This window comes from Podarcis vaucheri, assembly GCF_965113315.1.
Source record: "Podarcis vaucheri genome assembly, chromosome: 9".
Taxonomy (NCBI): Eukaryota; Metazoa; Chordata; class Lepidosauria; order Squamata; family Lacertidae; genus Podarcis; species Podarcis vaucheri.
The window spans coordinates 55225318-55241032 of record NC_138767.1 but is presented as its reverse complement, the minus strand read 5'-3'; the positions used below and the strand labels follow the sequence as shown (position 1 = coordinate 55241032).

Genomic DNA, 15715 nt, shown 5'->3' with positions numbered 1-15715 from the left:
ATCTATACCCTGGGATGCCATGCAGTGCCCCTGAGCATCAGGGGAGCTTTGCAGACAATGGTGAGAATTCCTGCTTAATGGAAGGAGTCTGCTTTGCGTGTCCTGTGCCATGGAAGGCCAGGGGAACAAAAATAGCATTTGGCAGGCATGCACACTTCTACCACTTCAGAGTGGTTTGTACGCATCAGTTATGCTTCATAGCTCCTGTTTTCCACATGTGACTATGTGGATGGCTTTTGTTTTGTTCAAATGAGAAATAATGCATGATTGGGGGGAGAAATGCTGTTTTTCCTCCTGTTTTCGCTCAACATATCCCGTGGCTTAAAATGGTTTGACTCTCATTCTCTCACCCCAGATAATTCTGGGAACTGTAGCAGTCTGAAGAAGCAGCTAGCAGCTTATCAAACTAAGATTTTTAGGAATCTTTGGGATATACCATGAGAGCAGTGGTTCCCAACTTTTTTTTGGCCATGCCCCACCTAAGCATCTCTAAAATGCTGGTGCCCCACCCCCGTGACATATAATTCTTATTATTCAAAAAAAAAGTGAACTATTCATGTGGAGGAAGCCTAAAAGGCCGTTACTTGGTCTAAAGAAGCTTCCAAATCCCCCCCTTAGAAATCAAATTGCTCCCCTATGGGGCGTGTGCCCCACGTTGGGAACCATGGCATTAGAGTGAGGGCTCTAATGCCATCCCACACATGTGCTTTCTAGGCATGGGTCTGAGCGGTTTTGCCTTTGCCCTGTCGCTTTTTCCTGGAAAGCCTTCTCTTTAGCAATAAATCGGAGCAAGCAGTAGTCCCTGGAATACCCGGTTGCCATTTGCTCCAATTCAGTGCTAAACTGCAGGTTTCCCCGGGGGAAAGCTGTGGGCAAATGGAAGTGTGGATAGGCCCTTTAAAGAGGTCCAGCTCTGAGGGCCTTCTGGCGGTTCCCTCACAGCAAGAAGCCAAGTTACAGGAAACCAGGCAGAGGGCCTTTTCAGTAGTGGCACCCGCCCTGTGGAACGCCCTCCCACCAGATGTCAAAGAGAACAACTACCAGACTTTTAGAAGACATCTGAAGGCAGCCCTGTTTCGGGAAGCTTTGAAAGTTTGATGCATTTCTGTATTTTAATATTTTGTTGGAAGCTGCCTAGAGTGACTGGGGAAGCCCAGGCAGATGGGCAGGGTATAAATAACAAATTATTATTATTATTATTATTATTATTATTATTATTATTATTATTATTATTATTAGTGTAGACAGCATATCTACCAGACCCATAGGCCCTAAGATCACACCGTCATCTACACCAGTTCCTAGGGAAGGAAATATTACCCATTGGCAGAGAGTCTCTTTCTTTTCAATTTCGCTCACAAGAAAATACCAACCAGCCTCTTCCCACAGCCCCTTGGAAGATGAGGATGCTGATGATTACGTTTATATCCCACCTTCCCTCCAAGGTGCTTAAGGTGGCATACATGATTCCCTTTCTCTCCATGTTATCCTCGCAGCAACCCTGTGAGGGGGTGGGGGTGACTGCTCCAGTGAACTTTATGGCCACGTGAGGTCTTGAACCCTGGTCTCCCAAGTTCTAGTCCAGCACTCCAACTCCCACACCACACTGGCCATGAAGACACATCAAGAAATGCTGCCATTAGGGTGAAAAATATTCCCCTATCCCCAGTGCTATTCTTCTAGAAAAAGAGGTACCAGAACTCACTATGAACACCTCCCTCGTTCTCTGAGAATGGCAGTGGTGCCCACCTGAGAGGTGTCAGAACTGAGTTCCTGAGAGCTGAATAAATAGCCCTGCCGGACGCGGGTGGCGCTGTGGATTAAACCACAGAGTCTAGGACTTGCTGATCAGAAGGTTGGCAGTTTGAATCCCTGCGATGAGGTGAGCTTCCGTTGCTCGGTCCCTGCTCCTGCCAACCTAGCAGTTTGAAAGCACATCAAAGTGCAAGTAGATAAATAGGTACTGTTCTGGCGGGAAGGTAAACGGCGTTTCCGTGCGCTGCTCTGGTTCGCCAGAAGCAGCTTAGTCATGCTGGCCACATGATCTGGAAGCTGTACGCCGGCTCCTTCGGCCAATAAAGCGAGGTGAACGCCGCAACCCCAGAGTCGGTCATGACTGGACCTAACAGTCAGGAGTCCCTTTACCTTTATCTCTGATATATGGGGATAGATTTGGCATTTCTGTCTGTTGCAGCACCTGGTCCTTGTTTTTGTGTCTCCGTTTTGTGACCTGTTGTTGCTGGTGAGTAGCAGTCTTATTTTTAGGGGTGTTTAAGTGAGGGCTTTCCTGCCACTCAAAGCCGGTGCGAAGGAAATGTCCAAAAATGGCTGTGGATCCTTAATGATAATTGGAGCTATACATGACAACAAATGGTGTTCTGTCACTATTCTGCCCTGTAATATGCAATTTCTGGATACCAATTTGACCTACTTAATCTGCTTCTTTACTTTACTGGATGAGTGTTATGGTCTGAGAAACCCATAAGATGTGCATCTCTGTTGAATGGACCAGAAGTACAGAGGGGGTTGTACCTTAGAGTTTGGATGTAGGCCATGGATTTTGTGGTGTGTTCTGGATAGTAGCTGGAAGCATGTAGATATGTGTAGAGGTCTGTAAGCTTCTAATATAAGGTGGTGCTTATAGGTCCATCATGTTAATAGCACCACAGTGCCCAGAAAGTACATACCTTTGGTATGGACTAATCCTGGCCTTGTTTGGTGGGGCAAAAGTTGACAGACTTTTGGTGATCTTCTGAGATGCCTCCTGTCTGTGAGTCCAGAAGACACCTGAAGAAAACAGTTACTGAAGAAAATGTTGGTGGATGAAAGATGATAAGTTAGGCCAGGGCTTTTATTTTTTCAGGGGAAACTCACAGGAATTCAGTTCAGGCCCCTCTCTGGTGGGTGCCATTGGTGTTCATTGTGAGTTCCGGCTCTTTCCCTGGAAAAACAGCACTGTGCTAGGCCCATGGCAATTAGAAAAAATCCAACAGCAGTATGTCATTGCATGAAATAGCAAGTTTGAAAGCGAATTTGCAGAGAAGTACTGTAGTGTCTATATTGCTTTTGTGTCTGGAAGTGGGAGAGTTTGCGACTTAATTTGCAGAAGCAGGAAAGTAAATGTTAAAGCATATTTTAAAGTGAAGCCTTTGGGGAATTGGGGAGACACACACTTGTTAATATAGCTATTCAAATCTATGCTAGAAGCAAGAGAAGAAAAATAAATAGTCCAAGGAAACTAGATATATCCATGGGTATAAAGACTTCAGCATGTGCTCAATCTTGTTTTCAGTCAGAATTTTGGAACTGTTTGCAAATGGACACCATGAGGGCTAGTGGCTTGTGTTTTTTTTGTTTGTTTTTTTCAAAAGAGAAAGCTAAGATTCTCAGGATAAAAAACCCCCAGAGTTTCCCCATCTGGGACATTATAAGGAATAGTGCTTTCTATGATAGATCTAAGAGCATTATATATCTAAAAGCTGGTCATTTTGGGAGGATTAGCCATCTGTGTTGACAGGCTGTTACAGCTATACTTACAGAAAGCAAGCAGGATTTGTTTTAAATATGTCTGCATTCATTCTGTCAGCACATCAGATGCTTGATGCGATGTGGTATACAGGACACGAGAGTGAAAGTCACTCTCATCCAAAGGTGATGGCTTTGGAATATGTGTGCAGTCCATTGGGGATACCCATGAGTAGAATAACAGATATATAATGGCCTTAGGGTAGCTGATTTGGGTACATGGAGAAACAGAAGTGTGTCCTAGTCTGGTTAATGCCTGGAAAGAGACTGCCAAGGTTATCCATGTATGCTGCTCTGAGCTTCCTCAAAGAAAAGTAAGATATGCAGGGGTATTGCTATGTCATGGGTCAGAGGCGCATGAGCAATATTTGCATAGCATTTGCACATACTAATTTATTTCCAGATAAATTGAAGCAAATTTCAGAGGGAAAGCAACCCTGTAAGTAACATATTTTAAATTAAAGTTTTTAAAAAGCCAGGTGAAGAGGCAGGAAGTTCTGCCTCTGGTCTGGTCAGACCTCACCTGGAGTACTGTGTCCAGTTCTGGGCACCACAGTTCAAGAAGGACACTGACAAACTGGAACATGTCCAGAGGAGGGCAACCAAAATGGTCAAAGGCCTGGAAACGATGCCTTATGAGGAATGGCTAAGGGAGCTGGGCATGTTTAGCCTGGAGAAGAGGAGGTTAAGGGGTGATATGATAGCCATGTTCAAATATATAAAAGGATGTCACATAGAGGAGGGAGAAAGGTTGTTTTCTGCTGCTCCAGAGAAGCGGACACGGAGCAATGGATCCAAACTACAAGAAAGAAGATTCCACCTAAACATTAGGAAGAACTTCCTGACAGTAAGAGCTGTTCGACAGTGGAATTTGCTGCCCAGGAGTGTGGTGGAGTCTCCTTCTTTGGAGGTATTTAAGCAGAGGCTTGACAACCATATGTCAGGAGTGCTCTGATGGTGTTTCCTGCTTGGCAGGGGGTTGGACTCGATGGCCCTTGTGGTCTCTTCCAACTCTATGATTCTATGATTCTAAGTCTGGGTCCAGGTGCAGAAGAACCAAGGATCGGAGCCCCTGAGTTGCTCCATTAGAAATGCCCCCTATATATTTGTAAAGAGCTGTCCATTTTCTGGATTGCTTACTCAGTGGCAAAAGTTTGTGGAGAGAAACAATGGATGGTAAGCAGCTGCTTTTGACTCAGGGTAGACCGCCTTGGAATTTATCAACACGCCTGAGTCAGGACCATTGATTTCAACAGGTCTCCTCTGAGTAAGGCTTAGTTGAATGCCACGCAATACGTGGTTACTTTCTACCCAGGCAATGAAGGAAAAATCCCCAAATATTTGTGTCAGTGAGACTTCATTAAAACCAATAAAGAAAAGAAAATATAAAATATTTAGATTGGTATGGTGTGTCAGAATAACTGACACAGATTATATCGCTCTCATTTTCTGAGCAGGAAAGCTACATAGACTCTCCAGCTCAAGGGAAGTGGGGTGATGGGAGAATCAGACATTCTGCTGTCTCCTCAACACGGCAGCTGCATCCCTTGCAGCATCCCCTCTCTACCTTCTTCCTGCCCCCCCATCATGGAAACCTAGGAAGTCGCTTCATTGTAGTCACACCCTATCTCAATATTGTCTACACCTGTCAGTTGCTCTCCAAGGTTTCAGGCATCAGCTTTATCCAGACCTTTCTGGGGACACCAGGGATTGAGCCTGAGACCTTCTACACTCAAGGCAGGGGTACTCCCCTCATAGATGACACTTGTGGACCTGTCAGCTTTGGCAATGTGAGCCTACAGTTCCAGAAGGACTGTGATGATATTTGCATGTGTTCTTAGTTTGAAAATAAGCCACGTTGGGCAATATTTGGGAAACCATGAATCATGATTTAAAATATATAAAAAAAACCAAGGAAATGTTTCAGACAGCATCATGAAGGCAAGAAACAATTTGTTCAAATGTGGTGTGCGGTATTAATGTGAGACTTCCACATTCAAGTCATGTGGCTAAGACTGGAGTAGAAATCTACTGTTTCTTGACAGACAGAGAAAGAGAGAGAGATAATTTTCTTCCTTCTAAACCAAGGAGCCCCTGCTGTGACAGGGTTATAGTCACATGCTGTCATTCACTTTTGTTCTTTAAAAGGTTCTTCGCAAGTTGCTAGAGGTCAGATAGCGAATTGATCAGGTCAGGAGAATCACTGTCTGTCTTTTCTTCCTCTTTTTTTTTTTGGTTTTTAATTAAAAACCTTTATTTGCAATATTTCCTCTCCATCCATCTCGCGTCCTTCTCACTGGCAACTTGGCAACTGATTTACATCTTTAAACTTTTAACCAACCCTTTGCAGGCGCGTTAATGACAGGATTCGATGTGCTTCCTTTGGACAACGCGGGTTATTTACTGCTCATTACTATTGGGACGTGCTGTCCGTTGAAATGTCGATACCTAAAAGAGCCAGTGGGGGATGAAGGTCGGAGGTATTAAGGTCACAGAGGTCAGAGGTAAATGCCACTAAATCCAGACTTCTGGGAGGCTATTAACACCATGCTCTGTCAAATGCAGAAGTGTAAAGACAGTGTCCAATTGTTTGCAGTGATCTGCCTGGGGCTTCTCTCAGCATTTCGGAGCAACTAGAGCCAGGAGGCCAGTGAAGTCTGGAGCCTAATCTTTAAAAGATGCTTCGAACCAAGCCCAGGGCACTTAAAAACTATTCAATGCTTCAAATGTGGGCACTGCTGCCCCAATTGTGTATTGGCACAAGCTTCCCAATTCGGCATCCCTGAACTAAGAGGAGGTTTTAGAAGGCATTGAGATGGTAAGAAACCCACTGGGACCTGATATAATCCGAAACTTGTAGAAGCACTGCAAGGTTAACACGAAATGTCAAAGGAAGTATAGAAAGATGGCGTACGTCATCACAGCTCAGTGTTCAGAGTGGCATGCCAATGCTTATGAATGTTCAGCATGAATGTATAATACTAGCAGGATGCTCACAAAATTCTAGGAATGTGGAGGGAAATGTAGCTCCGTTGCACATAAAAGGTTCTAGATTTAATTGTAGAATTGGGGTTGGACCAGACTCCAGTCTGTACTCTGGATAGTCGCTACCAGTCAGTGTAGTTAATATTAAGCTAAATGGACCAGTGGCTTGTCCCTAAAATAGGCTATAGTTTCTAAGTACAAGAAGGGCTTCCACAGAATCATTAAAGCTTATTCTGTAACTCTTGTAACACAGGTGCATATCTTTGCTAATTTCAGTTTGCAAGAACACAGGTTTCTTATACCAGATCCATCTAGCCAAGCATAACGCTAAACAGTGGTGTAGTGTTTTGTTCATGAATCTGGGGCTTGCACCATGGCTGCAAGGAAGGGGTTGGTAGCTTTTGCTTCCACTTTCAGCTAGTCACAGTTTAGTGTTGTATTGGAACCCTAAACTGCACTTAATCTTAACTAGAGTTTAGAGGAACAAGTGTACTTTACAAACCATAGTTTGAGACTAATGTGTTTCAGTAAAATGTAGTTAAGACTGACCACACTTTATTGGGGGGGGGGTATTTTTGGACTAATGATAAAATGTAATTAACTGTGCTGGAGAAGGAGGGATGAGGAAACAGGCAAGCCTGAGGTCTGTGCACATAACACTAAACGGAATTCAGTACTGAGTCTAAACTAGATCAATAGATAGTGATTGGTTGGTGGAAATGCTGTTAAGTCTGGGGTTATGGTTGTAGTAGCACCAGTGACATTAAAGCCATGCATGTTCCGTTCCAAGCCACAACACAGAGAGTTCTTTTTGCTGTACTGAATACCTTCTTCAAACATAGTGATACTCTATTTTCACCATTTACCTTTTCCACATTTGGCCCTGCAAACTGCTTTTGACAGTCCTTTTCTGTACAGCTTGAAATATGTTGTTTAAAAAAGGGGTATCCTCCCACCCTCCCACCAAAATTAAGAACTTTCCAAAATCTACATGTTGTCGACTGGATATAAAGCTTTGCTGGATATGAGAAGCTAGTTGCACAATTTCTCTGAATTTTGATCTAAATCGTTTGGATTTAAAGTTTGGCTTCTCCCCCCTAAGAAATGGTTCCGTTTCCCACCCTACCCAAGGGATTGTAGAATAACACAGATTCATGCCCAATCAAGCAAGACATTAGAAGCTTTCAGATTATATTGGCAATGTACTGTGAAACAGCCATGCATTTTAAGAGCATTTGTTCCAGTTTCTTATTTTTTAATACTTCATAATAACTATAGCAATATTATCTTCATGGGACAAACAGGCACACCCTCTCTTGCTTTGTTTTTTTAAGTAAAGATGATTGAGCCTTTTGGCATCCATCCCTTCGGCCTGTAGCCTGTGGTGAATTGACTGGGAATACAGGAGGCTTTGCAGGCATAATCGCATATCCTTAGCTGTTGTAGCAGTAGGGCACAATCCCTCTGCTATTGGTCACAAACAACATCTTGCTGGGGCAGAGGTTGGTGCTGTGTAGTAGAAAATAAGCAGGGAAGTTCTAGCTCTTTGTTGTTTAGTCGTTTAGTCATGTCCGACTCTTCGTGACCCCATGGAGCAGAGCACACCAGGCACTCCTGTCTTCCACTGCCTCCCACAGTTTGATCAAACTCATGCTGGTAGCTTCGAGAACACTGTCCAACCATCTCATCCTCTTTCGTCCCCTTCTCCTTGTGCCCTCAAACTTTCCCAACATCAGGGTCTTTTCCAGGGAGTCTTCTCTTCTCATGAGGTGGCCAAAGTATTGGAGCCTCAGCTTCAGGATCTGTCCTTCCAGTTTACACATGCCTTTTTCCTCACACTACAGGGATAATATCACAGGCCTACTTAATAGGATTGTGAGGATTGCTGAGGTGATGCATATAAAGCTTTTGCAGAGCTCGAATTGGAGACCACATGATCCATTGATGAGGCTGAGATAGACCCAGACAGACAGACACACACACACACACCCCGACATCAGAATCACAGCATTCCTCCCTATTTATTTACAATTCACTTTTGGGGATGCAAAATGAGGAACCTGTTAGGGACCAAACAACTCGAACCAAGGACATGAGTGCTTTCTTACCTGTGCACCAAGCAGCAACAACTGATGACCCAAGATGCTTCTCATTCACACGAATGTGGCGCATAAAAAATGGGCCCATGGCCAGGCAAATAACTGTTGGGGACACACATCAGTGGGATCATGTCTGGTCAGATGTTATGTCTACCTTATGGCTGCCCTCATGTGGGAATGCTGCCAAAGGAGGTGCTTCTTAAACTATCTGATGTGATGCATCAGCCATTTCCTCTCACCCTATGTGCCAGAGACCAATACCATATTTGGTCCCTGAAGCATGCCACCCAACCTGAACTGTAGTGGAGTTGTTGATGACCAGCAGCTGATAGTTTGCAGATCACCACCAGTCTATGGACCACCACTCCAGGTAGTACTGGTTTGCAGCATCTGAATGAGCTTCCTTTTGAACCAAGGACAAATAAAAGCTGTTGATGGGCGCTGTCAGAGATGTGATGCTGTTCAGTGGCAGAAATATTATTAGCAGTGTCATTAAGTTGTTTCTTAATGGCCTGTTTTGGAAGACAGACAATTACCGTAAGCCATATGGAAATTAAGCAGGAACTGTTCCAATGTGATCAAACTTAGCCATGCACCACTGTTCTTTTTAAGAGAGGAATTCATTGGCTTAATCCTGTTTTCTTTTATCTAAGCAGTGTCAGCATAAGTAGTCGCTGAAAGGCAGCAGTAGCTGCTATGGTAGATAGTGTTATACTTTTGAGGTACAGATGTTTGTCTGAAAGAAGTAATGCATGTTCCTGGGGCTTCCCACCATATAAATACACAACAATATAGTCGTTCTTTGCAGTGGCTTACATATGGTGTAGGGACGTGGGTGGCGCTGTGGGTTAAACCACAGAGCCTAGGGCTTGCCGATTGGAAGGTCAGCGGTTTGAATCCCCGCGATGGGGTGAGCTCCCATTGCTCAGTCCCTGCTCCTGCCCACCTAGCAGTTTGAAAGCAGGTCAAAGTGCAAGTAGATAAATAGGTACCGCTCCGGCGGGAAGGTAAACGGCGTTTCCGTGCACTGCTCTCGTTCGCCAGAAGCGGCTTGGTCATGCTGGCCACATGTACGCCAGCTCCCTTGGCCAATAAAGTGAAATGAGCGCTGCAACCCTAGAGTTGGTCACGACTGGACCTGATGGTCAGGGGTCCCTTTACCTTACATATGGTGTACATGAGAGTTGTCACCAACATTTAGTCTAAAGTTACTGTCAAAATAAGTGCAGTGGTTCTTGACTAGGAAAAACATCATAATCATTCTGCTTAACATTTGTACAGTGGTACCTCAGATTACATAGGGGGACGCGGGTGGCGCTGTGGGTAAAAGCCTCAGCGCCTAGGGCTTGCCGATTGAAAGGTCGGTGGTTCGAATCCCCGCGGCGGGGTGCGCTCCCGCTGCTCGGTCCCAGCGCCTGCCAACCTAGCAGTTCGAAAGCACCCCCGGGTGCAAGTAGATAAATAGGTACCGCTTACCAGCGGGAAGGTAAACGGCGTTCCGTGTGCTGCGCTGGCTCGCCAGATGCAGCTTTGTCACGCTGGCCACGTGACCCGGAAGTGTCTCCGGACAGCGCTGGCCCCCGGCCTCTTGAGTGAGATGGGCGCACAAACCCCAGAGTCTGTCAAGACTGGCCCGTTCGGGCAGGGGTACCTTTACCTTTACCTTTACCTCAGATTACATACACTTCAGGTTACATATGCTTCAGCTTACAGACTCCGCTAACCCAGAAATAGTGCTTCAGGTTAAGAACTTTGCTTCAGGATGAGAACAGAAATCGTGCTCCGGCGGCGCAGCAGCAGCGGGAGGCCTCATTAACTAAAGTGGTGCTTCAGGTTAAGAACAATTTCAGGTTAAGTACGGACCTCTGGAACGAATTAAGTACTTAACCTGAGGTACCATGGTATAGCACTTTGCTGTATTCAAAATGTTGTGCATGCATTCTTTAGTTGAAATCCACACAACAATCATGTAAATGTTACAAAGTAAATATAAGTCAGTGCTTTAAATGGAGGGACTTCAGCTGAGGTATAGAGTGTCTTGCCTAGCAACTCCTAGTGAAAACACCCTTTCATGTGTCGGTGACAGATGCTTGTAGGAGCATCCTTCACAGGCACCGAAAAGTGGCGCTACTAATTTCAGTGGCAGGGTGGACATTTGCCCTGAAAGGCAAAGAAAGAAATGGCCAGGCAGAATCAGAACAGGGAGGAACAAGTTCAGCTAGGGAGCAGCATGGCAGAAAGCACTCTTCATTAGGCAGTTCGCTGGCATGCATTCCATACATTAAGGCAGCATTGTCTTATTAAGGGCTACCGCTGTTTCAGGAGTTCCTTCACAGAGGACATTTGTATGAACGTCATTGGCTAACCTTAGCCAAGAGAACAATAACAGAAAAGAGAACAATAACAGAAAGTGGGGCAAGCCCATTAGAGACTGATTAAAAAGCGGAATTCATTGCAAGCAGGGGCATGTTTTGAACCTTTGCAGTGGCAGAATGAGGTTGGTTCTGGAGATAAGTGACAGGCAATTTCCTCAGAGTGGCCTGGTTTTTATGGTTATTGTGCGACTCTCATTAAGGATTCAATTCATCTTGAATGCTCCTCGTGTTGAGGCAGTCAGGCATTTCTCAGAGTGCGAAAACCGTGTGCGCATGCATGAGCAAGAGAGATTTTTTTGCCATAGAGGATTGCTCCCACGTAACAATAAGCTGTGAAAATGACTGTGTGTGTACGCATTTGAATAATATTTGTTTAAATTCCGGGTCTTCTGAGCCTTGTCGCCATCTCTTTGCAGACTCAGCCTCTGAACTGGTGAGTTGCAAGTTGTGTAGCTATGACCGTTCACTTTCCCGTCTCAGAATCTTGTGGAGTTCTTCCAGTCGTCTCTTCCAGCTGCAATTCCCAGAGTGGTCCCTTTCCCCAGGGCAGTGGCGTAGCGTGGGGGGTGCAGGGGGGGCGGCCGCACCGGGCGCAACATCTGGGGGTTAGGGTTAGGGGGCGCAAATCCATGGGTTAGGGGGCGCAAATTACTTGCCCTGCCCCGGGTGCTGACAACCCACGCTACGCCACTGCCCCAGGGAGCTCTGAGGGTATTTGTTTGTCACAATCAAGCGGTGTATGAATTTTATGAAATAAAATAAATAGTTAAACTATGGAGATCACTCCCATGGGAGGCAGGGATGCCTATCAACTTATATGGCTTTGAAAGAGGATATACAAATTCATTGAAGATAAGGCTATCCATGAAGATGACTATGCTTTGCCTCACAATTGGAGGCAACATGCTACCAATTACTGGAAACCACAGGCGCAGAGAGAGCTCTTGCCCTTGGCTTCTGCTTGGGAGCTTCCCATGGGCAGCTGGTTGGCTGCAGTGTGAACAGGATGCTGGACTAAGTGGGCCTGATCCAGCACTAAATTGTCCTTGCACTAAATTTAAAAAAGAGAATATGTTGTGTGTGTGCACGCCTGTGTATTCATGTGTATTTTTCATAATAACCAGATGTGTCGGTTGTTGGGATACTGCTGGGAAGACGGGGGCATCAGGCAGGCATCAGGCCCCCAGCTGGCTCCAGCCACCTGCCAGCAGCCGGTCTCCCTCGGAACAGCATCAAACAGCGACACCAGCCTCAGATACATTTAGAGACCCGTGCACGCTCTGTCAGCAGAGTGTGTAAATCACCTCACAGCAGAAGAGGCGGACAGAGAGATGCGCAAGCATATCTGTACAGCACTTGATTCAGCATAGTTCAGGAACAAAGGAAAACATGTCTGCATCCCTTCGTCTCCGGCAAAACAGCAGTAAGCAAAAGCAACATACAATGGAAGTTCCCAGCAGACTGTGCTGGATGTAAACAGGCATGTGATACACAACAGTCATGCCTGACCCTTTTAAGGTGGAACGGAACTACCCGTATTTTTCGCTCTATAACACGCACCCGACCATAACACGCATGTAGTTTTTAGAGGAGGAAAATCCGTAGGCATGCCACCCGTAGGCATTCCCTCCATAACATGCACAGACATTTCCCCTTACTTTTTAGGAGGGAAAAAGTGAGTGTTATGGTGCAAAAAATACGGTATATCCTAACATAGGTGTGCTTGGGAATAATGCATGTGACTGGGGGAAGAGGGACTGTCCCTTTGTCCCTCCTTAAATGGTGCCCCTGCATTGTCTGCCTTCTTGCTTTTCTTGGAATCATAGAGTTGCTTTTCTTGCCATAGAATCATAGAGTTGGAGGGCCATCTAGTCCAAGCCCCTGCAATGCAAGTATCTTTCACCCAACGCAGGGCTGAAACCTACAACCCTGGGATTAAGAGTCTCATGCTCTGTCAACTGAGCTAGGGAGCTTGAAAATGAGCATATGACCAGAGGGCAGGTGGGGAGCCTATGTGGGAGAGACTTTTGTTACCAGGCCTAAACCTATGACTGTCCGAAGCATCCCAACTCTCACTAAGAGGCAGGTGGATCAACAAGGAAGGCCTGTTTCAGTGAGCTTATGGGAAAGCCTTTTGCAAAGGCGGTGGGAACACTGAATCTGGAAGGCAGATGCAACGGCGCTCGCAAAGTGACGGCTGCTATGACAGACACTGTTTGTCATGGTGTCGAGCCCAGCAGCCTCCTATGTGTGTGGCTTTTTCTTTCCCCAAACGTAAGCTGACATAGACAAGCTTTCGTGCCTCACACTGCCCTCTTTCATTAGCCAAAGACAAAGAGCTGATTATAGGCTCCGTTCTTTGTTGTGATCAGTCACCTGCCTCTCCGTTTCCTATGCAGTGGAACTGCAGCCACAAACAGGCCAGTGTTGCTAGAATGGGGCTCTTCATCAAAAAGTAGACTTTTCACGTGAATTAATAACTTAATCCATTATGATTAGATGTCCCCTTCCCCTTCCCTCTCCTATTTAGTTCTGGGGAAACATGACATGCCAAAAATCTTTTCATAGTGTTGCTCACTGTCCAGTCTAATTTATTGTTTAGTAAAATGAATTCATGTTAACTGCTGGGCCTTGTTAACTTAATATGATGAAAGCTAACAGTCTGCTCAGAAAACTGAACATGGTAAGATAGAGTCATCTTTTCTTTTTTCTGTCCTATGTTGTTTCTGGTCAAACAGTTTTTGTGACTTTCACCTCATTAAAAACAAAAAAAGAACCCCCAAACACTATTGTCTGTCTCCATTTGCCTCAAGTAGATATGAACAGTTTTCACAACATGATGTTTCTCTTTCCCTCCTTTGTTTAGGTGTAAAGGAGCATCTCATTACGGCCTTACCAAGGAACGAAAACGGCGTTCTCAGGATGGATCTCCCGATTCTAATGCCCCTTTAACTGTAGCTGCCCTTGGCCCTGAGCTCTCTGCTTCTGCCACCATCGCCTTAATGACCGATGAGCCAGGCCTAATCAATCCAGCCTTTAGCACCACCTCAGAAGACAGCCAGTCAGGAGCCACCTCTGCAGATCTCCACAGAAGCAACCAAACTAGAAGTAAGAACCAGAGAGAAGCTCCTCAGATTTTGCCCACTTCTCCCTCTCTTCTGTCATATATACTTGTCAGAAGACATTTCATACTTTTTGGGGAGCAGAGAAACCTGATATTAAACTGGGGGGGGGTCTTGAGATCCTAGCAGAGCAATTCAGATCCCAGGGTTGGGTTTTGGGGGCGTTGGGTCTGTGCTGGCACCAAATTGGGGGGACAGAGTGCCTTAGGATCCAGTGAATTCATGCAAGCTCTGTTTCATCTCTGCCCTGCCTCCATGAATATCCCATCTTGGTGTTCTGTGCAGGCTATTGCTGGTGGCAGCATTCCATGTACCACACTTACCATGAAAGCCATGGGAACCTCTATAGTGATTGACGCAACCCCCAGGCTGGTGTGTGCAAGTGCATCTTAACACCCTCCAGCAGCACAGATCAGGGGTTAAGGTTGCTCTATAAATCAGCTAATGGTCACACAATGTACAAAATAACACAAATTTTCGGTGGAAAGAGTGCTACCAATGTTCTAGACATCAAAACCAGGAAGGCGTTATGAAACAGTCAAAATCAAATTCTGATATGATCTCACTGATGATGAAATACTTGAGATTTCACTATGGTGTGGGGAAGTTTAGCAGCACAAACATAGCCAACCTTACATTTCTCCATTCATTTTGCATATATAGAGATGTCACAAAAGCAGCCAAAGGCTTTGTAATACTGCGTTGGGGTGGTAGAATGAGAATAATGAGAAGCTGCACAAGAAGTGCAGGAACTTCTCAAGTCATGTGCCTTACCTGAACTGTCTAATACCATACAGAAGCGAGTCATTTTGTATGTCTTTCACCTCCGCATATACTTCTGTGTGACATCTGGCAATGCAGTCCCAGGTTTTGTTATTGATTCTAGCTCAGGGTTATCTGAGCATCACATATCACTACATAACAATATCCACTTTTCGGCATGCTTATCTGATCATGGGCCCACAGAATCACTCCTTTTTATGAGTTATTACTGATACCATATGAAATCTGCGAACAAAATTGGAAACATAGAGAATTGCTGTCAAAAAAAGTGCCAAACGTTTTTGAACCAGAAAATGCACCGATTCAGGAAAATAGTCTACCCCTTCAGCAACCTACAAAAAAATTTGAAAAATCAGTTCAGCTTTTTCCTCGCAGTAGTACTGGCTTATATATATTGTTAATTTTTATCTTTCAATTTGGAATTTGTTTATTTATTATCAACCCTCAAGAAAAGGAGGAATGTGTTACGGATTCATTAGGCCACATTTATAATAGTGGGTATTGTTTGAAGAATAACAATTTGGCCTTTGAAGACACATTGTTACGACTTAGTACTGCTTTTTGAAAATAAAGAGGATAATAGACTATTCCAGCAAATTCAGGGAAGGAGTAACAGCTTCTTGCAATGAAGACTCTCAATGCCCCCCGCTTTTCTTTTCTTTTTGCAATCATATGACTTTGGCATGGCATTAATATTATTACAAATGCTTCAGTTATATGAACTATAGTGGTCAGAGTGAAATTCTGCAGTGCCAGTGCAAAATTATTGCTTTTAGGACTATTGTGGAATTGCTAATCAATATTAAGCCCTGCGAGTCCATTTTGG

The 15715-nt window shown here is 44.9% G+C and overlaps 1 protein-coding gene across 7 annotated transcripts in view; it reads left to right on the top strand.

The window, feature by feature from the left end:
* The window catches only part of LNX1 (ligand of numb-protein X 1), a 117866-nt gene that overhangs the window by 65314 nt on the left and 36837 nt on the right, over positions 1-15715 (top strand). For all 7 annotated transcript variants that reach the window (XM_082238120.1, XM_082238123.1, XM_082238121.1 and 4 more), the window contains one exon: positions 13851-14092. In XM_082238120.1, the coding sequence (XP_082094246.1) occupies positions 13851-14092 (242 nt within the window). The remainder of the gene's footprint in view (positions 1-13850; positions 14093-15715) is intronic.